The following is a 25,101-nucleotide window of genomic DNA, read 5'->3' on the forward strand; positions in this document are numbered from 1 at the left end:
ATCATTACTTTCGTAGGATCATGCCACGTGTCCCTAGAGATTTGTGTCATTTCACCTCCTTGCGACATGTGTCCATTGAAACATGTGCCACCACATGTTAATTAGGTTTTTTAAGATTCCTCATCATTGCTCATGATTATGTTCCCTAACTATTAGTTAGCTTATTTGGTTTCCTTAACCAATTAGTTACAAGATATTTTAAACTTCTTACAAATAACTCCTTAGCCTAAAACTTCTTTGCACTTATATCACTTGAGCCCTAAAACTCCTTAAACCTCTCCAAAATACCTTAAGATGATGCCCCATCGTAGTAGTTTCCATGATCTTTCAAAAAATCCTTCATTTGTTCCTCGGCTATTGATCGGGGCTGTTGAACACCAATAGATTAGTTGAATAAGAATTTTGATTTGCAGCAAGGGTGCAACCCAAAGTCGTCTCCCAATGAACCTCAAGCGTATCTGTCAAAACAAGGCTAAACGGGGGGGGAAGTTTTTGATAAAAAATAGAAAACTAAACAAGCAAGAACACGAGAAATCGAGATGCAATCAATTGCAAACCAACCTTCTATCCCAGTTTTCATCGCCTTCTCAATAAACAATTTGTTTAGTTTTAATCCTCAAATCAGAAATCACAAAAATCCTTTAACAACCGTCAAAGATTGGAAAGAAAACCGATAAAAAGATTTTAGAAACCTCTTAGTTCAATCTATCAGTTTTGATTCCCCTTATTGCACAGATTCGAGACTGATTGTTCTTGCTTCTAGTTAAAGCCTCAACCGAGCACAAAAACCTTGGATTCTCAAACAAAGACAATGCATGCATTCATCCAACCGGCATCAACACATACACAGATTTAAGAGAGAACAGAAACAAGAGAACAATAAAGTTAAAACTAAAAACTAGATTTCCATTAAAACCAAAGACTCAAACCGGGAACAAGGATGGTATTGCAACTGATTACAGAATCCTTAACCCTCCATCTTGACAAGAACAATGGGGAGAAGGAAAGCTGGCTACTTTTCACGCCCTTCGAAAAAATTCTCACAAAATCGGCCACTTAAGGTGCTTAAGTAGAGCTTAAGGATGAAACCCTAGGTTACTTCCACTTCACAGCCGATTTCGGATAGGTTAACGGGGGGACTGGGCTTCGGCCTCTTCATAATAATTGTATATCAGGAAGATTATATGAATTTGGGCTTTTGAATCACTTGATTTGGATATCGGACGCCCAAGATATGGCCTTTTAAAGAATCAGCATCTGTGCAGCTTTCCTAATTTGACCCAACTTCCTAGCCCCGACTTTGAAGTGCTGTTTGAAGGCCCAAACGGACTCGGATTTGGACAAACCATACCATTACAGAAAGCCCTAGAAGTCCTCTACAATATCTCTGAAGACATAATCTTCATTCTGGAACTTTATCTTGGCCAAAATACTGAAGGAAGTGCAGGAGGTTAAATCTGCTAAAATTGCCCTTACTTCTCTTTCTCCAATTTCCAAGATATCTCATTGCCATCAAGACGTTTCATGCCCCATATCATGCTCCCATAGCCCTAAAACTGGAAAAATAAAGTAAAATAGTGTGAAGCCCAATTCCTATAAAATAAAACCAAGATGAATAAAAAGGACACAACTAATGTGCAAAAAAGACTAAATTTGAGGGCTAAATAATATGAGAATATGTGTTCTATCAATTTCCCCCACACTTGGACTTTTGCACTCCTGGGCAAAACACTAAACACTAACATTCACTCTTTCGAACAAAAAGGATGCAAAGAATGCAAAATGAGAGGCATGGCAAGTTTTATAGGAATTCAACACTTCAAAGATCATCTTTCTTACACTTCCCAAACAAACAAGTAGCATGGCAATTATACTTGGCAAGGCGAGTCAAAATAAGCAGACCCTCATAGAATAAGAACATGCTTTCAAGTTCCTCAAATGCTATGCCCAACTCCACTCAATCATAATTCCACTACCAGATATGCTCATCTTCTAAATCTCCACTCTTAGTGCTTTATGCATGCAAATCAAAAGGACTTTTATTCAAGGCTCAAACATGGTAAGGTGAAAGGGATAGGAAGATAACAATGAAAAGTAAAGTAAACCTTAGGAAGAAAACACTCAAGACAACCCAAGATCAATGAAGAACTATTAAGCAAGCAAAAAATAGACACAATTTTTTTTTTTTTTTGAAAGGTGGGTGCGTTTTACGCTCCATCCCAACCTTTGTGAGTGCGTTTTACGCTCCATCTCACCTTGGCGAGTGTGTTTTATGCTCCATCTCACCTTGGCCTTTGGCCTTTCTATCTATTTTTCTTTTTGATTCCAAAGGACTTGCTTAATATGTTGCCATAATCAAGGGATGCAATGAATGTTCTTCAACCTAAAGAAGGGAAAAGATCACTTTTTTTTTTTTTTTTTTTTTTAGTATGACGAGTAAAATGAAAGAATGCCTTAATCATCTTTTCACATGCATGAGCATTGATAGCTTCAATAAAGATTCAAAACAAGCTCTGGAGTGATACCCATAATTAGTGGATGTAGGCATAGCATAAGAAAGGACAAGAACATGCACAAATATCCCCACAAAGGCTACCTCAATCAACTCACCAACCCAAACTCATTTCCAATTTACTTGAAAGCCCAAAAAGATAAGATCAACTTTCTAATCATGCTAAATTCTTTCAAACTCAATTTGCCTCATTTTGCATTATTTTTATTTTTTTTTTCAATTTTCTAAAACTCCTCCCCCACACTTAAACATTACATTGTCCTCAATGTAAGCATGCAGCAAGAATCAGGTATAGGACAAGTAAATAAAATAAGGAGAGAGGGACAGCCTGATTTTGTCAATTGTAGGCGGCGTTGAGGAGATGCAGCTCCTCCATAGTATGCTCCTGAAAGCTCTCGTAGAATGGCTTAAGCCGCTGCCCGTTGACTGTGAATCGCTTTGCGGTTGACTCATCCATAAGCTCAACTGCACCATAAGGAAAAACATGAGTAACCACAAAAGGACCAATCCAACGAGAACGCAACTTACCTGGCATTAGTTTTAGACGGGAGTTGTATAGGAGGACTTTCTGGCCAACTTCGAGCTCTTTCTTGTTGATGAATTTGTCATGAGCAGCCTTAGTTTTTTCCTTGTAAATTCTGGAGTTCTCGTATGCTTCCAATCTCAATTCCTCAAGCTCTTGCAATTGAAGCTTTCGTTGGGAACCAGCCTCTGTCATATTCATGTTGCATTGCTTTACCGCCCAATAGGCCTTATGCTCGATCTCTACCGGCAGATGACATGCTTTTCCAAAGACCAGTCGATATGGGGACATGCCAATAGGAGTCTTGTAGGTCGTGCGGTAGGCCCAAAGTGCATCTTCCAACCTTTTGCTCCAGTCTTTCCTGTTGGGCTGGACTGTCTTCTCTAGAATATGCTTGATCTCTCTGTTTGAAACCTCAGCCTGCCCATTGGTCTGTGGATGGTAGGGCGTCGCCACTTTATGTAAAATTCCATACTTTCGAAGCATGGATTGCATCGTTCTGTTACAGAAGTGGGATCCTTGATCACTGATGATGGCCTTGGGAATGCCAAACCTGCAGAAAATATGAGATCTAACAAAATCTGCAACCACAGAAGAATCATCAGTCCTGGTGGCTCTAGCTTCCACCCATTTCGAAACATAATCCACAGCCAAAAGAATGTACACAAAACCAAAGGAGACAGGAAAAGGACCCATGAAATCAATGCCCCAAACATCAAAGATCTCACAAAATAGTAAGGGTTGCTGAGGCATTTCATTCCTACGTGATATTGATCCTGTGTGCTGGCAACGTGTGCAATTCTTACAAAATGTATGAGCATCTCGAAAAAGGGATGGCCAATATAAACTTGAGTCTAGGACCTTTCTAGCTGTGCGTTGAGGACCAAAGTGACCACCACATGCAAGTGAATGACAGAAATGCAAGACTGAAGCAAACTCAATATCGGGCACACATCTCCTAAGGACTTGGTCACTACACATGCGCCATAGATATGGATCATCCCATACATAGTACTTGGCCTGACTTTTAAATTTACTTAGCTGATCTCTCTTAAGATGGGCAGGGATATCAGATGCAGCTAGAAAATTAACAATGTCAGCATACCAGGGCTCAGTACCATGCAAGTGATAGAGTAACTCATCTGGGAAGTCATCTTTGATAGGCTGACAGTCCATGGTAGTGGCATCTGAAGGGGAAGGAAGCCTGCTCAAATGATCAGCCACAAGATTTTCAGCTCCACTCTTATCTTTGATCTCAACATTGAACTCTTGAAGCAGGAGCATCCACCGTATCAACCTGGGTTTGGCATCGTGCTTCTTCAAGAGATATTTCAAAGCTGCATGATCAGAAAACACGACAACATTAGAACCCAGGAGATAAGAGCGAAATTTATCTAAAGCAAACACAATGGCAAGAAGCTCCTTTTCAGTAGTGGTGTAGTTTGCTTGGGCGTTATCCAGAGTGCGTGAGGCATAAGCAATGACGTGTGACTTCTTCTCCTCTCGTTGTGAAAGGACGGCACCAACTGCATAATTGGAAGCATCACACATGAGCTCGAATGGCAAGTCCCAGTTGGGTGGCTGGATGATGGGTGGAGAAGTCAAGCGCCTCTTGAGCTCCTCAAAGGCCATCTTGCAAGACTCATCAAATTTGAATTCCACATCCTTCTGAAGCAGGTTGGACATTGGAAGGGCAATCTTGCTGAAGTCTTGGATGAATCTCCTATAGAATCCTGCATGTCCAAGGAAAGATCGTACCTCCCGCACAGACGCGGGGTAAGGCAAAGAAGAAATGATATCGACCTTGGACTTATCAACCTCTATACCCCTCTTGGACACAACATGACCCAAAACAATCCCCTGCTCAACCATGAAATGACATTTTTCAAAATTTAGGACAAGATTCTTCTCAACACATCTCTCTAGGACTCTACCCAAACTGATCAGACACTCATCAAAGGAGGTCCCATAAACAGAAAAATCATCCATGAAAACTTCCATGCAATGCTCAAGTAACTCTGAAAATATACTCACCATGCATCGCTGGAACGTACCTGGGGCATTACATAAACCAAATGGCATCCTCCGGTATGCAAAAGTGCCAAAGGGGCAGGTGAAGGTGGTCTTCTCCTGATCCTTCGGTGCTATGCAAATCTGAAAATAACCAGAAAAACCATCAAGGAAGCAGTAATGGGACTTTCCAGCTAACCTCTCTAGCATCTGATCAATGAATGGGAGTGGGAAATGATCCTTCCTGGTAGCTTGGTTGAGCCTCCTATAGTCAATGCAGACTCTCCAGCTGTTCTGCACTCGCATGGGCACTAGCTCATTCCTCTCATTGGCTACCACTGTGAATCCTGTCTTCTTCGGAACTACCTGCACTGGACTCACCCACTTGCTGTCAGAGATAGGATAAATAATGCCAGCCGAAAGTAGTTTACTTACCTCTTTCTTGACCACATCTAGAATGGTGGGATTGAGTCTCCTTTGGGGCTGCCTCACTGGTCGAGCTCCTTCCTCTAAATGAATCTTGTGCATGCATAAGGAAGGGGATATACCGGGAATGTCTGCAAGTGACCAACCTATGGCTCTCTTATGTTGCTTCAACAGATTCAGCAACTTCTCCTCTTGGTCAGGCTGAAGGTTGTCGGCGATGATCACGGGTAGCTTGTCTCCATCTGCCAAGTAGGCGTACTTCAGATTCTCGGGCAGGGGCTTACACTCCAAGGTGGGTGGCTGTTGAATTGAAGGCACCAATCTGTTTATGTTTCCACCTACCTGCACTACATTCTCAGCAACAGAAACTTCCTCTATGGGAGGCACATGAGAATCGGATATAGTATGAGAAGGCGCACTATCAACAATACTCAAAAACTCATCTATTTCAGAACAAGCATTACACTTACTGAGTCCGTCATGACATTGAGGGCAATGCATATCATCAGGAAAATCATGGATGGTGGGGAATTCAGACTCAAGATTATACAACTCAACACATGCTTTCTCCACCATTAAGTCAATAAAGTTAACATGCAAGGCAGAATGATCTTCTAAGGGATACTTCATGGCATCAATGATATTGAATTGAATGGTGTTACCAGCGAACTCCATAGATAAAGTACCCTCATGCACATTAATTATTGTCCTTGCAGTTTTCAAGAAGGGTCTACCTAGAATAAGTGGTGCATCTCCGGGTGTACGATCATCTTCCATATTCAAAACATAGAAGTCAGCAGGGAATATGAAATCCTTTACCTTTACTAATACATCCTCTAATACTCCCTCAGGGTATGCTGTGCTCCTATTTGCCAACTGGACCACCACTCCTGTAGATGTCAATGTGCCTGCGCCTGCCTGCAAAGAAGAATACACAGATTTAGGCATCACATTAATAGAGGCTCCTAAATCCAACATAGCATTATGAAATTGCAAATTTCCAATAGTGCAAGGAATGGTGAAAGTCCCTGGATCTTTGCATTTCTGAGGCATGGCAGGTTGAATCAATGCTGACACATTTCTCCCCAAGTTGATTTTTTCATTTCCTTTCAGTTTCCTTTTGTGGGTGCAAAAGTCTTTGAGAAACTTGGAATACTTGGGAATCTGTCTGATGGCCTCCAAGAGTGGTATGTTCACCTCAACTTTTTTGAAAGTTTCCATGATCTCCTTGTCCAACTCAGCTTCTGCCCTCTTTTTATTTTGAGTGGCTCGGTGAGGAAATGGCAATGGATGGTTGTGAGAAGTCTCTCCTCTATCTTAATCAATGGTGGTGGGCTGCTTGTCCTTTTGAATGGGAGGAGGATGATCTTCCTTTTGGCTTTCTTGTTGCTGCCCAAATTCTGGTTGTGGAGAGGGTGGGCTGCTTAACTCCTTGCCACTGCGGAGAACGATAGCACTTACATTGCCCCTTGGATTTGAAACTGGCTGTGAAGGCAACTGACCCGAACCTTGACTCCGTAGCTCACTGATGTTGGTTGCCAGCTGTCCAATCTGTGTCTCCAAATTTTGTATGGCAGTGTCGGTCCTTTGCTGAAACTGGAGATTGTTGGCAATGAGCTGCTTCATGATATCTTCCAAGCTTGATTCGGATTTAGGAGCTGGTTGGGGTTGCTGCATTGATTGACTTGGTCTTTGTGCATTGAATCTGTGCTGCTGAGGTTGCTGTTGCTGTTGCTGTGGCTGGAATGGCTGGTTGGAAGGACCTCCATACCTCAAGTTCGGATGATCTCTCCACCCTGGATTATAGGTGGCAGCATATGGATCATATCTTTGTTGCTGTGGCTGCTGATGCTGTGGCTGGAAGGGTCTTCCTGGAAAAATGCCAGCACAAGCTTCTATATTCTCCTGCAGTTGAGGACATTGGTCAGTACCATGGGAGGATAATGAGCAAATACCACATACCTGCTGAGATTTGGACTGTCCTTTATCAAGGGCTAGCTGTCTGACCATGGAGGCCAATTCCTCCAGTTTGTTCTCTATCCTCTGTTGGTCACTGATGGCAGCAACACCAATCTCATTGGCTTGTCTCATGGGAGTGGCTGACCTGGTACCAAACTGTTGGGCATTCTGTGCCATCTTGGAGATTAGCTCCTGAGCAGCTGTTGGTGTCTTTTCAGAGAGGGCTCCTCCACTAGCTGCATCCACCAAATACCTATCCATTGGAATAAGACCTTCATAAAAGTATTGGACCAGCAGCTGGTCACTGATTTGATGGTGTGGACAACTAGAACAGAGTTTCTTGAATCGCTCCCAATACTCATGTAATGTCTCCCCATGATTCTGCCTTATGCCACAAATTTCTTTTCGAATGGCGGCTGTTCGGGATGCTGGAAAGAACTTCTCCAAAAAGATCCTTTTTAGCCCATCCCAACTTGTGATGGCAGCAGGTGGTAGGTAGTATAACCAATCCTTTGCAGCTCCATCCAATGAGAATGGGAAGGCCCTAAGTTTTATCTGCTCCTCATCAACTCCTTGTGGCCTCATTGTGGAGCAGACAACATGGAATTCCTTGAGGTGCTTGTGCGGATCTTCACCTGCAAGGCCATGAAACTTGGGAAGCAAATGGATTAGCCCAGATTTCAATTCAAAGGTTGCATCCAATTGGGGATATTGAATGCATAAAGACTGGTAGTGCACATCAGGGGCAGCCAATTCTCTAATGGTTCTACCATCCAAATGACCATGATTTACATTATTTCCATTATTTCCATTCCGATTGTGTTCATTCCCATTACCCGCCATTGTGTTTAAGTCAGGGGTAGGTATAGAAACAGAAGGAATATCAGATGCAGTGGCAGAAGAGGCAGGAGGATTATCAAGTATCCGAAGCTCTAACTCTCTAGCCTTCCTTTGCTTCCTAAGGGTCCTTTCTATTTCAAGGTCTAGGTCAATTGGTATGCCCTTAGAGGACCTGGTCATGCACTAAAGATCAGCACAAAAACACACTCAAAATGACTCACAAAGAACAGCACACAAACTGGCCTATGCACACCAAAAACTCAAAAACACAAAAAACACACAAACACAAAAACACTAAAACAGGTCAAACAAGAAGCCCTTAGATGATTTTTTTATGTAATTTTTCACAAAGTTTCAACACTAAAACACTGAGGGACCTAAAAACACTAAAAACCACACAAAATTAGCCACTGAGAAACACAAAATGGACCAAAAAGTGGTCTAAACATTGGAATTTGGCCAAAAAACGATCTCCTCACTGTTATACAGTGACTCATAATCCTCACACCCCCATTTCTTTGGACACCAAGTTTCAGAAAAATCGGAGAAAGTTGGAAGCAGTGAACAGTAACTGTCAAAATCGTTTTTTTATCAAATCAGCTCCTATTTTGCCTCAAAGACCACTCTAAATGCAAGAAAACATCAAGGGAGGCATAAAGACATGAAAGAACATCAAGTAAGGATGAGAAAGGAAGAGGATAGAACCGGTATCTTATTCTCAATCCTTAAATTTTGCTATCTGTCATGGAGGCTGTCAAAACTGCTGAATAAGAAGTTTTTGTCTTGCACTTGCTGAGTTTGCTGTCAAAACTGCTGAATTTGGCTATCTCTTGCACTTGGATGCAGCTTGCTGGTCTCACTACAAAATAAAGAATAAGAGTTTTCTATCAGCAGCTATTCCTGAAGGCATGTTCACTTCTTGATTTATGGCATAAACTTGGTACGTGGCGTTGTATCTAGCAGTGCCGAGTATGGTTAACTCGCTTTGGACCGGTAGCCCGCAACCAGCTAGTTTCCAGCCTATATACCAAGTAGCAACCACAACTTCTGCTATTAGATTATCAAAGAATATATATATATATATTTTTTTTGAATCAGTCTTCTTTTGACAGAAACGAGATTGGTTCCCCGGCAACGGCGCCAAAATCTGATCGGGGCTGTCGAACACCAATAGATTAGTTGAATAAGAATTTTGATTTGCAGCAAGGGTGCAACCCAAAGTCGTCTCCCAATGAACCTCAAGCGTATCTGTCAAAACAAGGCTAAACGGGGGGGGGGAAGTTTTTGATAAAAAACAGAAAACTAAACAAGCAAGAACACGAGAAATCGAGATGCAATCAATTGCAAACCAACCTTCTATCCCAGTTTTCATCGCCTTCTCAATAAACAATTTGTTTAGTTTTAATCCTCAAATCAGAAATCACAAAAATCCTTTAACAACCGCCAAAGATTGGAAAGAAAACCGATAAAAAGATTTCAGAAACCTCTTAGTTCAATCTATCAGTTTTGATTCCCCTTATTGCACAGATTCGAGATTGATTGTTCTTGCTTCTAGTTAAAGCCTCAACCGAGCACAAAAACCTTGGATTCTCAAACAAAGACAATGCATGCATTCATCCAACCGGCATCAACACATACACAGATTTAAGAGAGAACAGAAACAAGAGAACAATAAAGTTAAAACTAAAAACTAGATTTCCATTAAAACCAAAGACTCAAACCGGGAACAAGGATGGTATTGCAACTGATTACAGAATCCTTAGCCCTCCATCTTGACAAGAACAATGGGGAGAAGGAAAGCTGGCTATTGTTCACGCCCTTCGAAAAAATTCTCACAAAATCGGCCACTTAAGGTGCTTAAGTAGAGCTTAAGGATGAAACCCTAGGTTACTGCCACTTCACAGCCGATTTCGGATAGGTTAACGTGCGGACTGGGCTTCGTCCTCTTCATAAGAATTGTATATCAGGAAGATTAGATGAATTTGGGCTTTTGAATCACTTGATTTGGATATCGGACACCCAAGATATGGCCTTTTAAAGAATCAGCATCTGTGCAGCTTTCCTAATTTGACCCAACTTCCTAGCCCCGACTTTGAAGTGCTGTTTGAAGGCCCAAACGGACTCGGATTTGGACAAAACATACCATTACAGAAATACCTAGAAGTCCTCTACAATATCTCTGAAGACATAATCTTCATTATGGAAATTTATCTTGGCCAAAATACTGAAGGAAGTGCAGGAGGTTAAATCTGCTAAAATTGCCCTTACTTCTCTTTCTCCAATTTCCAAGATATCTCATTGCCATCAAGACGTTTCATGCCCCATATCATGCTCCCATAGCCCTAAACCTGGAAAAATAAAGTAAAATAGTGTGAAGCCCAATTCCTATAAAATAAAACCAAGATGAATAAAAAGGACACAACTAATGTGCAAAAAAAACTAAATTTGAGGGCTAAATAATATGAGAATATGTGTTCTATCAGCTATTACCTAGGTACTTCACATGTATCAACCGTATCCTTTGACTTTCAAGGAAACGCTTTATAACAATGCCCTAAAAACCTTGGGTTTTACAGAAATGATTCCACTCCCAAAGGTCTGGTTGCCTTGTCCTAATCTAGTGCCTATGACCATAGAAGAACTCGGGATTATCGAATGCTCCAATGCCTATGCCGGCAAACTCACTTGAATCCCTCAATTTAGTCTGGTGCTATGCCCCTAAGCTAGACCTAACTCCTTGGTTGATCCGGTGCCTAGGTCTTCTGACAAACTCCTTGGTTGAGGAATCCCATGTTGGATCATTGGCCAAACCTAGATTTCCTATGAAAATGAACCTGAGGGGAAATGGTGGCTACCATTGAAATGTATCCCCTTCTCAAGAGTTACACTTGCCTACCCTGATAATGTTTCGTGAAAATCCAATGATGAGGCCTCCCCCAAATTTTACCAAGGCCGAGAACTCGATAATTATTGCATGAGTCTTGTGATCAAATCAAGGGCGTGAGGCCCATCCCGAGTTTCCTAAAGCAAAGGGACGTCGAAAAGGGAACACAAATATAAAAGGATAAATGTTAAATTGCTGAGACAAATAGAGAAAAGCTCGAGTCAGGAGCAACTCGAATTCCTGACCAAGGGTATGAATGTGAATGCCTAAATAACCAGCTCACAAAAATAAACAAATGCAAGCAACATAATTAACCAGCTAATGATGAAAATAGCATACCTAACTAAACAAGAGTATGATTACATGGTCATACAAAAAAGGAGATAACATGATGCACTTCGAAATGACAACAAAGATTTCATTCATCCAAAAGGTGACGAAATAAGATGCATCAACAAAAGAAATTTATTAGAAACTCCAAGAGGAATACTTTGAGATAAAGCAAGTAAAAACCATCATTCCTTACAACCCAGTTGAAAATAATACAAATAATAAAATCCACACTAATCTTGGGTTGGAAGACGATCTGCTTGTTCCGAACCCTTTCCAGGGGGCAAACTTTGAGAGGCATCAGCAACAAGATCAATCTCCAAGTTGCTCACGATCATTTGGACGATGCTAGTCATGCCCATGCCTGCTTCGCCATCCTCAAAATTAGGGGCGTAAGGACTCCATGGGCCCAGTAGATTACTAAGGTCATCCTCCAAAGCCTGTCTCCCACATTCCTCGAGCCTAGGATCATTTGGCTCATACTTTCTCTAATCAGGAGGAGTCCTGACAGACATGGCATTAGCGAAAGTCATCTTTGGGAAGGAGTTCCCCGGGTGCCTAGACTCCAAGAAGCTACGGGCGGGGTAAAAACCAAACTTGGAGAAGCAGTTAGCATAATTGTCTTTGTGGCGGTAACAATCCTTGGAAAGCCAGTATTGCTTCATAGCACTTTTTCTCTCCTTTTCAATTTCCTACTGTCTGTTCTCCCGCAGCTTCTCCATCTCTAACTGAGTGCATGCGGCTGTTTGGAGCAATGTAACTACTCATTCCTCAACACTAGCCAAGTCACCCTTTAAGCGTAATACCTCACCCCAGGCCTCTGCTAGACAATACACTTTTTCTTCGTAGGCCTGGTTCTGAACCTCCAGCTCTTCCTTCCATTTTTCGGCATCGGCCTCGGCTACCTAGCGGCTAGTGGGGAGATCTTGGAGTTGGGATTGAAGGCCGACTTTGTTCGATTCCAAATGATGGATCATCATATCCAAGACCTGCTCATCCTCCTTCCACTAGAAAGACTTATGTGCCCAATCACAAATCTATGGTTCTTAGCAGGCCAGATGCACACGATTCATGGCATTGGTCACTACTGTGCCATAAGCACCCTGTGAAAGAACAAAATGGAAAGGTCATGAGTAGGTGTGAACTTTGGAGAAAAAGAAAGCAAGAAAAACTTACGATCATGAGATAATTCTCCAACTCGTCCATGTCATTTGGAGAATTTTGAAAGTATCGATTCCCATCACATGGAAGGATGGAAGAATAAAGGATGCAGTGTGATGCCCCGCTCACACTTACAAGTGCGACTTATGAATAATCATTCGAATTGCTCACATGCCAGGTCAAATGTGAAGGGCGGACTATGTTTCAACACGAAACGCCGTTGCCGGGGAACCAATCTCGTTTCTGTCAAAAGAAGACTGATTCAAAAAAAAAATATATATATATATATTCCTTGATAATCTAATAGCAGATATTGTGGTTGCTACTTGGTATATAGGTTGGAAACTAGCTGGTTGCGGGCTACCGGTCCAAAGCGAGTTAACCATACTCGGCACTGCTAGATACAACGCCACGTACCAAGTTTATACCACAAATCAAGAAGTGAACATGCCTTCAGGAATAGCTGCTGATAGAAAACTCTTATTCTCTGTTTTGTAGTGAGACCAGCAAGCTGCATCCAAGTGCAAGACATAGCCAAATTCAGCAGTTTTGACAGCAAACTCAACAAGTGCAAGGCAGAAACTTCTTATTCAGCAATTTTGACAGCCTCCATGACAGATAGCAAAATTTAAGGATTGAGAACAAGATACCGGTTCTATCCTCTTCCTTTCTCATCCTTACTTGATGTTCTTTCATGTCTTTATGCCTCCTTTGATGTTTTCTTGCATTTAGAGTGGTCTTTGAGGCAAAATAGGAGCTGATTTGATAAAAAAACGATTTTGACAGTTACTGTTCACTGCTTCCTACTTTCTCCGATTGAGCTGAAACTTGGTGTCCAAAGAAATGGGGTTGTGAGGATTATGAGTCACTACTTAATCGTGAGGAGATCATTTTTTGGCCAAATTCCAACGTTTAGACCACTTTTTGGTCCATTTTGTGTTTCTCAGTGGCTAATTTTGTGTGGTTTTTAGTATTTTTAGGTCCCTCAGTGTTTTAGTGGTGGAATTTTGTGAAAAATTGCATAAAAAAAATCATCTAAGGGCTTCTTGTTTGACCTGTTTTAGTGTTTTTGTGTTTGTGTGTTTTTTGTGTTTTTGAGTTTTTGGTGTGCATAGGCCAGTTTGTGTGCTGTTTTTTGTGAGTCATTTTGAGTGTGTTTTTGTGCTGATCTTTAGTGCATGACCAGGTCCTCTAAGGACATACCAATTGACCTAGACCTTGAAATAGAAAGGACCCTTAGGAAGCAAAGGAAGGCTAGAGAGTTAGAGCTTCGGATAGCTGATAATCCTCCTGCCTCTTCTGCCACTGCATCTGATATTCCTTTTGTTCCTATACCTACCCCTGACTTAAACACAATGGCGGGTAATGGGAATGAACAAAATTGGAATGGAAATAATGTAAATCATGGTCATTTGGATGGTAGAACCATTAGAGAATTGGCTGCCCCTGATGTGCACTACCAGTCTTTATGCATTCAATATCCCCAATTGGATGCAACCTTTGAATTGAAATCTGGGCTAATCCATTTGCTTCCCAAGTTTCATGGCCTTGCAGGTGAAGATCCGCACAAGCACCTCAAGGAATTCCATGTTGCCTGCTCCACAATGAGGCCACAAGGAGTTGATGAGGAGCAGATAAAACTTAGGGCCTTCCCATTCTCATTGGATGGAGCTGCAAAGGATTGGTTATACTACCTACCACCTGCTGCCATCACAAGTTGGGATGGGCTAAAAAGGATCTTTTTGGAGAAGTTCTTTCCAGCATCCCGAACAGCCGCCATTCGAAAAGAAATTTGTGGCATAAGGCAGAATCATGGGGAGACATTACATGAGTATTAGGAGCGATTCAAGAAACTCTGTTCTAGTTGTCCACACCATCAAATCAGTGACCAGCTGCTGGTCCAATACTTCTATGAAGGTCTTATTCCAATGGATAGGTATTTGGTGGATGCAGCTAGTGGAGGAGCCCTCTCTGAAAAGACACCAACAGCTGCTCAGGAGCTAATCTCCAAGATGGCACAGAATGCCCAACAGTTTGGTACCAGGTCAGCCACTCCCATGAGACAAGCCAATGAGATTGGTGTTGCTGCCATCAGTGACCAACAGAGGATAGAGAACAAACTGGAGGAATTGGCCTCCATGGTCAGACAGCTAGCCCTTGATAAAGGACAGTCCAAATCTCAGCAAGTATGTGGTATTTGCTCATTATCCTCCCATGGTACTGACCAATGTCCTCAACTGCAGGAGAATATAGAAGCTTGTGCTGGCATTTTTCCAGGAAGACCCTTCCAGCCACAGCATCAGCAGCCACAGCAACAAAGATATGATCCATATGCTGCCACCTATAATCCAGGGTGGAGAGATCATCCGAACTTGAGGTATGGAGGTCCTTCCAACCAGCCATTCCAGCCACAGCAGCAGCAACCTCAGCAGCACAAATTCAATGCACAAAGACCAAGTCAATCAATGCAGCAACCCCAACCAGCTCCTAAATCCGAATCAAGCTTGGAAGATATCATGAAGCAGCTCGTTGCCAACAATCTCCAGTTTCAGCAAAGGACCCGACACTGCCATACAAAATTTGGAGACACAGATTGGACAGCTGGCAACCAACATCAGTGAGCTACGGAGTCAAGGTTCGGGTCAGTTGCCTTCACAGCCAGTTTCAAATCCAAGGGGCAATGTAAGTGCTATCGTTCTCCGCAGTGGCAAGGAGTTAAGCAGCCCACCCTCACCCTCTCTACAACCAGAATTTGGGCAGCAACAAGAAAGCCAAAAAGAAGATCATCCTCCTCCCATTCAAAAGGACAAGCAGCCCACCACCATTGATCAAGATAGAGGAGAGACTTCTCACAACCATCCACTGCCATTTCCTCACCGAGCCACTCAAAATAAAAAGAGGGCAGAAGCTGAGTTGGACAAGGAGATCATGGAGACTTTTAGAAAAGTTGAGGTGAACATACCACTCTTGGAGGCCATCAGACAGATTCCCAAGTATGCCAAGTTTCTCAAAGACTTGTGCACCCACAAAAGGAAACTGAAAGGAAATGAAAAAATCAACTTGGGAAGAAATGTGTCAGCATTGATTCAACCTGCCATGCCTCAGAAATGCAAAGATCCAGGGACTTTCACCATTCCTTGCACTATTGGAAATTTGCAATTTCATAATGCTATGTTGGATTTAGGAGCCTCTATTAATGTGATGCCTAAATCTGTATATTCTTCTTTGCAGGCAGGTGCAGGCACATTGACATCTACAGGAGTGGTGGTCCAGTTGGCAAATAGGAGCACAGCATACCCTGAGGGAGTATTAGAGGATGTATTAGTAAAGGTAAAGGATTTCATATTCCCTGCTGACTTCTATGTTTTGAATATGGAGGATGATCACACACCCGGACACGCACCACTTATTCTAGGTAGACCCTTCTTGAAAACTGCAAGGACAATAATTAATGTGCATGAGGGTACTTTATCTATGGAGTTCGCTGGTAACACCATTCAATTCAATATCATTGATGCCATGAAGTATCCCTTAGAAGATCATTTTGCCTTGCATGTTAACTTTATTGACTTAATGGTGGAGAAAGCATGTGTTGAGTTGTATAATCTTGAGTCTGAATTCCCCACCATCCATAATTTTCCTGATGATATGCATTGCCCTCAAAGTCATGACGGACTCAGTAAGTGTAGTGTTTGTTCTGAAATAGATGAGTTTTTGAGTATTGTTGAGAGTACACCTTCTCATACTATATCCGATTCTCATGTGCCTCCCATAGAGGAAGTTTCTGTTATTGAGAATGTAGTGCAGGTAGGTGGCAACATAAACAGACTGGTGCCTTCAATTCAACAGCCACCCACCTTGGAGTGTAAGCCCCTGCCCGAGAATCTGAAGTACGCCTACTTGGCGGATGGAGACAAGCTACCCGTGATCATCGCCGACAACCTTCAGCCTGACCAAGAGGAGAAGTTGCTGAATCTGTTGAAGTAACATAAGAGAGCCATAGGTTGGTCGCTTGCAGACATTCCCGGTATATCCCCTTCCTTATGCATGCACAGGATTCAATTAGAGGAAGGAGCTCGACCAGTGAGACAGCCCCAAAGGAGACTCAATCCCACCATTCTAGATGTGGTCAAGAAAGAGGTAAGTAAACTACTTTCGGCTGGCATTATTTATCCTATCTCTGATAGCAAGTGGGTGAGTCCAATGCAGGTAGTTCCGAAGAAGACAGGATTCACAGTGGTAGCCAATGAGAGGAATGAGCTAGTGCCCATGCGAGTGCAGAACAGCTGGAGAGTCTGCATTGACTATAGGAGGCTCAACCAAGCTACCAGGAAGGATCATTTCCCACTCCCATTCATTGATCAGATGCTAGAGAGGTTAGCTGGAAAGTCCCATTACTGCTTTCTTGATGGTTTTTCTGGTTATTTTCAGATTTGCATAGCACCAGAGGATCAGGAGAAGACCACCTTCACCTGCCCCTTTGGCACTTTTGCATACCGGAGGATGCCATTTGGTCTATGTAATGCCCCAGGTACGTTCCAGCGATGCATGGTGAGTATATTTTCAGATCTACTTGAGCATTGCATGGAAGTTTTCATGGATGATTTTTCTGTTTATGGGACCTCCTTTGATGAGTGTCTAATCAGTTTGGGTAGAGTCCTAGAGAGATGTGTCGAGAAGAATCTTGTCCTAAATTTTGAAAAATGTCATTTCATGGTTGAGCAGGGGATTGTTTTGGGTCATGTTGTGTCCAAGAGGGGTATAGAGGTTGATAAGTCCAAGGTCGATATCATTTCTTCTTTGCCTTACCCCGCGTCTATGCGGGAGGTACGTTCTTTCCTTGGACATGCAGGATTCTACAGGAGATTCATCCAAGACGTCAGCAAGATTGCCCTTCCAATGTCCAACCTGCTTCAGAAGGATGTGGAATTCAAATTTGATGAGTCTTACAAGATGGCCTTTGAGGAGCTCAAGAGGCGCTTGACTTCTCCACCCATCATCCAGCCACCCAACTAGGACTTGCCATTCGAGCTCATGTGTGATGCTTCCAATTATGCAGTTGGTGTCGTCCTTTCACAACGAGTGGAGAAGAAGTCACACGTCATTGCTTATGCCTCGCGCACTTTGGACAATGCCCAAGCAAACTACACCACTACTGAAAAGGAGCTTCTTGCCATTGTGTTTGCTTTAGATAAATTTCGCTCTTATCTCCTGGGTTCTAATGTTGTCATGTTTTCTGATCATGCAGCTTTGAAATATCTCTTGAAGAAGCACGATGCCAAACCCAGGTTGATACGGTGGATGCTCCTGCTTCAAGAGTTCAATGTTGAGATCAAAGATAAGAGTGGAGCTGAGAATCTTGTGGCTGATCATTTGAGCAGGCTTCCTTCCTCTTCAGATGCCACTACCATGGACTGTCAGCCTATCAAAGATGACTTCCCAGATGAGTTACTCTATCACCTGCATGGTACTGAGCCCTGGTATGCTGACATTGTTAATTTTCTAGCTGCATCTGATATCCCTGCCCATCTTAAGAGAGATCAGCTAAGTAAATTTAAAAGTCAGGCCAAGTACTATGTATGGGATGATCCATATCTATGGCGCATGTGTAGTGACCAAGTCCTTAGGAGATGTGTGCCCGATATTGAGTTTGCTTCAGTCTTGCATTTCTGTCATTCACTTGCATGTGGTGGTCACTTTGGTCCTCAACGCACAGCTAGAAAGGTCCTAGACTCAAGTTTATATTGGCCATCCCTTTTTCGAGATGCTCATACATTTTGTAAGAATTGCACACGTTGCCAGCACACAGGATCAATATCACGTAGGAATGAAATGCCTCAGCAACCCTTACTATTTTGTGAGATCTTTGATGTTTGGGGCATTGATTTCATGGGTCCTTTTCCTGTCTCCTTTGGTTTTGTGTACATTCTTTTGGCTGTGGATTATGTTTCGAAATGGGTGGAAGCTAGAGCCACCAGGACTGATGATTCTTCTGTGGTTGCAGATTTTGTTAGATCTCATATTTTCTGCAGGTTTGGCATTCCCAAGGCCATCATCAGTGATCAAGGATCCCACTTCTGTAACAGAACGATGCAATCCATGCTTCGAAAGTATGGAGTTTTACATAAAGTGGCGACGCCCTACCATCCACAGACCAATGGGCAGGCTGAGGTTTCAAACAGAGAGATCAAGCATATTCTAGAGAAGACAGTCCAGCCCAACAGGAAAGACTGGAGCAAAAGGTTGGAAGATGCACTTTGGGCCTACCGCACGGCCTACAAGACTCCTATTGGCATGTCCCCATATCGACTGGTCTTTGGAAAAGCATGTCATCTGCTGGTAGAGATCGAGCATAAGGCCTATTGGGCGGTAAAGCAATGCAACATGGATATGACAGAGGCTGGTTCCCAACGAAAACTTCAATTGCAAGAGCTTGAGGAATTGAGATTGGAAGCATACGAGAACTCCAGAATTTACAAGGAAAAAACTAAGGCTACTCATGACAAATTCATCATCAAGAAAGAGTTCGAAGTTGGCCAGAAAGTCCTCCTATACAACTCCCGTCTAAAACTAATGCCAGGTAAGTTGCGTTCTCGTTGGATTGGTCCTTTTGTGGTTACTCATGTTTTTTCTTATGGTGCAGTTGAGCTTATGGATGAGTCAACCGCAAGGCGATTCACAGTCAACGGGCAGCGGCTTAAGCCATTCTACGAGAGCTTTCAGGAGCATACTATGGAGGAGCTGTATCTCCTCAACGCCGCCTACAATTGACAAAAATCAGGCTGTTCCTCTCTCCTTATTTTTTTTTTTTTTATATTCTTTACTTGTCCTATACCTGATTCTTGCTGCATGCTTACATTGAGGACAATGTAATGTTTAAGTGTGGGGGGAGGAGTTTTAGAAAATTAAAAAAAAAAAATTTGCAAAATGAGGCAAATTGAGTTTGAAAGAATTTAGCATGATTAGAAAGTTGATCTTATCTTTTTGGGCTTTCAAGTAAATTGGAAATGAGTTTGGCTTGGTGAGTTGATTGAGGAAGCCTTTGTGGGGATATTTGTGCATGTTCTTGTCCTTTCTTATGCTATGCCTACATCCACTAATTATGGGTATCACTCCAGAGTTTGTTTTGAATCTTTATTGAAGCTATCAATGCTCATGCATGTGAAAAGATGATTAAGGCATTCTTTCATTTTACTCGTCATAACTTTAAAAAAAAAAAAAAAAAGTGATCTTTTCCCTTCTTTAGGTTGAAGAACATTCATTACATCCCTTGATTAAAAAAAAAAAAATTTAAGCAAGTCCTTTGGAATCAAAAAGAAAAATAGATAGAAAGGCCAAAGGCCAAGGTGAGATGGAGCGTAAAACGCACTCGCCAAGGTGAGATGGAGCGTAAAACACACTCACAAAGGTTGGGATGGAGCGTAAAACGCACCCACCTTTCAAAAAAATTGTGTCTATTTTCTGCTTGCTTAATAGTTCTTCATTGATCTTGGGATTGTCTTGAATGTTTTCTTTCTTCCTAAAGTTTACTTTTCATTATTATCTTCCTATCCCTTTCACCTTACCATGTTTGAGCCATGAATAAAAGTCCTTTTGATTTGCATGCAAAAAGCATTGAGAGTGGAGATTTAGAAGATGAGCATATCTGGTAGTGGAATTATGATTGGGTGGAGTTAGGCATAGCAATTAAGGAACTTGAAAGCATGTTCTTATTCTATGAGGGTCTGCTTATTTTGACTCGCCTTGCCAAGTAAAATTGCCACGCTACTTGTTTGTTTGGGAAGTGTAAGAAAGATGATCTTTGAAGTGTTGAATTCCTATAAAACCTGCCATGCCTCTCATTTTGCATTCTTTGCATCCTTTTTGTTTGAAAGAGTGAATGTTAGTGTTTAGTGTTTTGCCCAGGAGTGCAAAAGTCCAAGTGTGGGGGAATTTGATAGAGCACGTATTTTCATATTATTTAGCCCTCATATTTAGTCTTTTTGCACATTAGTTGTGTCATTTTATTCATCTTGACTTTATTTCATTTTATTTCATGGGAATTGGGCTTCACACGATTTTACTTTATTTTTCCAGGTTTAGGGCTATGGGAGCATGAGATGGGGCATGAGACATCTTGATGGCAATGAGATATCTTGGAAATTGGAGATAGAGAAGTAAGGGCAATTTTAGCAGATTTAACCCCCTGCACTTCCTTCAGTATTTTGGCCAAGATAAAATTCCAGAATGAAGATGATGTCTTTAGAGATACTGTATAGGACTTCTTGAGATTTCTGGAATGGTATGGTTTGTCCAAATCCGAGTTCGTTTGGGCCTTCAAACAGCACTTCAAAGTCGGGGCTAGGAAGTTGGGTCAAATTAGGAAAGCTGCACAGATGCTGATTCTTTAAAAGGCCATATCTTGGGCGTCCGATATCCAAATCAAGTGATTCAAAAGCCCAAATTTATCTAATCTTCCTTATCTACAATTCTTATGAAGAGGCCGAAGCCCAGAACGCACGTTAACCTATCCGAAATCGGATGAGAAGTGGCAATAACCTAGGGTTTCATCCTTAAGCTCTACTTAAGCACCTTAAGTGGCCGATTTTGAGATTATTCTTTTGAAGGGCGTGAACAGTAGCCAGCTTTCCTTCTCCCCATTGTTCTTGTCAAGATGGAGGGCTAAGGATTCTGTAATCAGTTGCAATACCATCCTTGTTCCCGGTTTGAGTCTTTGGTTTTAATGGAAATCTAGTTTTTAGTTTTAACTTTATTGTTCTCTTGTTTCTGTTCTCTCTTAAATCTGTGTATGTGTTGATGCCAGTTGGATGAATGCATGCATTGTCTTTGTTTGAGAATCCAAGGTTTTGGTGCTCGGTTGAGGCTTTAACTAGAAGCAAGAACAATCAGTCTCGAATCTGTGCAATAAGGGGAATCAAAACTGATAGATTGAACTAAGAGGTTTCTGAAATCTTTTTATTGGTTTTCTTTCCAATCTTTGGCGGTTGTTAAAGGATTTTTCTGATTTTCGATTTGAGGATTAAAACTAAACAAATTGTTTATTGAGAAGGCGATGAAAACTGGGATAGAAGGTTGGTTTGCAACTGATTGCATCTTGATTCATTGTGTTCTTGCATATCTTGTTTTCTGTTTTTCATCACAAACTTTCCCCCCCCCCCCCCCGTTTAGCCTTGTTTTGACAGATCCGTTAGAGGTTCGTTGGGAGACGACTTTGGGTTGCACCCTTGCTGCAAATCAAAATTCTTATTCATCTAATCTATTGGTGTTCGACAGCCCCGATCACCCCTATCTGGTCCCCTTACCTTCTTCAATCCTTAGCTGCTGCTCTTTCTTCTTTGGGTAATTCCTCGAGATGTGCCCGTGCTGGTTGCAATTGTAGCAAATCACACTCACTGGTGTTGCTTCTATGGCTTTACCTTCTTGGACCATTCCTTTTGAGCAATTTCTGGAAGTATGCCAAGGTTGTCCGCAGGTGTAACAGATAATGCTTTGGCCATCACACCTCTTGCCCGGGTGCCTCTTCTTGCATTTAAAGCATGTCTTTCCCTTTTTCATGATCTTCCCATCCTGAGGTCCCAAAGTCGAGTGGGATTTCTCTGATTATCCTCCAGCTTGAACAGTTGTGTCCTTTAGTTTTATCACCCGCGTCATATTCTCCTCGATCGTCATAGCTTTGAAAATTATATCTGCGTAAGACTCCATGTGGACCAAGCTCATCAGTTGTTGAAATTCGATTCGCAAGCCTTGTAAGAATTTTCGTCCCTTCTCCACATCATCCATCCCGTACAGCGGCATATACTTGATTAACCGCAAAAATTCAGCCTCGTATTAAGCCACAGACATATTTGGCCCTTGGCGTAAGTTCATAAACTCTCGAGCTCTAGCCAACTTCTAGCAAGTGGGAAAGAATTTTCCGTTGAACAGTTCCTTAAACCGTTCCCATGACATCTGGGGTGCCTCCCCCAATTCCACATCTATTGCTAACCCCTGAGATCCTGTCCAGTTAGGTATCACTCGTTGCATAGACCTCTACCATTGGGTAGCTTCCTCTTCCAGCATATAGGTGGCACACTCGACCTTGTCCTCATTCAAGATTCTCAATCTTTGTAGGATCTTCTCGATCTGGTCCAACCAGTATTCACTGATTGCGGGGTCATTTGCAGGTTTTCCTCGAAACACTGGCGGGTTTTGTTGTAGATACCTCTCCAAAACATCTACTCTTCTTTGCTCGGGCTGTAACTCCGAAATTCGCCCAGCCATGCCTTCTAGGATTCTCTCGATCCTATCAATCCAGCCTTCACTGAGGTCATCTCGTGCATCTCTTTAACCTTCCACACCACCTCCTGGGTGCGGGTTGGTGTTGCTTTCTTCATCATTGCCTTTCTCGCACCTGCTCCTTCTTATATTCACCATCTAGTAAGAAGACAGGGCGATCTATTAAATCATCACGGCATGGTTTAATTCAAATTGAATAAGCAACAAGAGTATGCCACTAAATATTTCAAAAAACCTAACCTAATTCCCAAAACTTACGGCGATTTTGCTCATCTAGCCACATGCGAACTTTTCCCTACGTTCGCTCTAATACCAACTGTAACACCCCAAATTTCTCGAGCGTGTTATAACTTAGGATTTCTGGAATATAAAATTTTTCATATCACAATAGCTATCATACATCACACAATATCCCAAAAACCCTAATTTTCACCTTCTCAGCTTAACAAACCCAATAATCGAATAGCTAATCATGCTACAAACAGTAATTTAAGCTAATTCTTCAGCTACCTCCTTTCCCTTCAAGCCGCTCATCGAACCTGGAACGTTTGAATATTCCAAGGATATAGTCCAATTAGAAGATGAATCTTCTAGTGAGAAACTCCAAAAATAGTTTATATCGATGCATGATCAGGTATAAAATGTATGACAAGACAACGAGAACTACTCTGAAATGCCTCGTGTACATGTTAGCCTTCTCCAACAAGAGCTTTCTCAATGGCGCACGCATAACGCCTCTCGGGAGGTCCCTAACCATGTCACTTCAGCCCAACCTCATAGAACTCATGCAAGCACTACATCCGTTCTTTCTTAGACTCACGGTCTGGCCAACAAAAATAGGTACAACAGTATGGTCACACGAATTTTATAAATACGACAGTTAAAAAGCCAACAGCATATATTTTTCAGAAAAATATATTTCATATATGCAACATGATTTCACGTAAGAGAATAACAAGAGTCTACGTACAAGAACTTCACAAAACACGTCTCATGCAATAGAAGTCTCTCATAAGAGAATAAAAAATAGGATTTGAACTATAGGAGTCTCACCTTGTTGGTTTATCTCTTGGACAGTATAATTTCACAGCAAACAGCCTAGGTTTCTATAGAAAACACGCATTTTGGTAAACCTAACCTCAAATATTTTTATATAGGGTTGAGAGATATTAAAGTAGGGGTATAACTGGAAATTTTGAAGGAAAATGGACCCCTCACGTGCCCTCACATGCCTCGGGAAGGTGGCTCATGCGCCTTCACGCACTGCCTACTAGATTCGAACAACATTGCGTCGTTTTCATATTTCGGTCATATCTCCCTCATTTTAACATCGATTCGACCCCCGTTTGAACCTACGCGACCCTCTCTTCCCCCTCTACAGGATTATATAAAAAAATGGACTTACCTCATTTTTTTCTAACTGATTTTAGCGAACTCCAGCGAAGGCTTGTAATTCCGACGAAGCTCGTTCTCCCCGACTTCTTCTTCGATTTCTTCCAGCCTTCTTACCGAACTTCCTCCTCTCTCTCTAGAGAAAGCTCCTCCTCTTAGAGTGCCTCAACTCTCAAAATTATTTGGAATGATTTGAGAACAACTCATGGTGCCTATTTATAGATTTCTTCAACCAATCACATTATGCCACTTGTCACAATCTAAGCCATGGACTCCAAAGACTCAAAGATATAATTGAATGGCTTTTGAAATCCAAAACTAGAATAAATTTAACATTTGAAATCCAAGCTATTTCCCCCAACTTCTCCCAAATAACATTTTAGCCCTTATTTCAAGTCCTCAACTTTAATATTTTACCACATAAGCTCTTAATTTTATTCTTATTTCGTTTGGATAATTCTCTAATTGCAATTACACCTTTAAACATCAAATTTATCAAGATACTTAAATCTCAAAATTAATAACTCAAAATTACTCGATATGTACTATTTTTCGAAGCCCCTTACCATCATTCGGCTATTTTAGGCTACAACTTAGCTTAATCGAAAAACCGTCTCTGATTTAATTTCTTTTAGAGTCATAAATCTTGCCTCGAGATACTTGTCAAAAATATACCTTTATTCTTAGGTATCTAAGCTCTAGGGCACTCCCTACGACTGATTTGGTCACTTGTTGCCATTTCAAACATATTTTTCGATATTTTAAACTCACTTAAAATACATGGCATCT

At 41.8% G+C, this 25,101-nt stretch overlaps 1 protein-coding gene and 1 pseudogene across 1 annotated transcript; one reads left to right on the plus strand and one right to left on the minus strand.

The window, feature by feature from the left end:
- Positions 1–4,586: 4,586 nt before the first annotated feature.
- Positions 4,587–8,450, minus strand: LOC127800400 (uncharacterized; the record flags this gene model as incomplete). Its single annotated transcript, XM_052335019.1, is given in 1 exon segment — positions 4,587–8,450. A coding segment is annotated over 1 exon segment (3,864 nt), but the record flags the coding sequence as incomplete, so codon positions are not given.
- A 5,373-nt stretch (positions 8,451–13,823) lies between these two features.
- Positions 13,824–16,632, plus strand: LOC127800478 (uncharacterized; annotated as a pseudogene).
- The last annotated feature ends 8,469 nt before the right edge of the window (positions 16,633–25,101 follow it).

The sequence above is a fragment of the Diospyros lotus genome, chromosome 1 (genome assembly GCF_014633365.1).
Source record: "Diospyros lotus cultivar Yz01 chromosome 1, ASM1463336v1, whole genome shotgun sequence".
Taxonomy (NCBI): Eukaryota; Viridiplantae; Streptophyta; class Magnoliopsida; order Ericales; family Ebenaceae; genus Diospyros; species Diospyros lotus.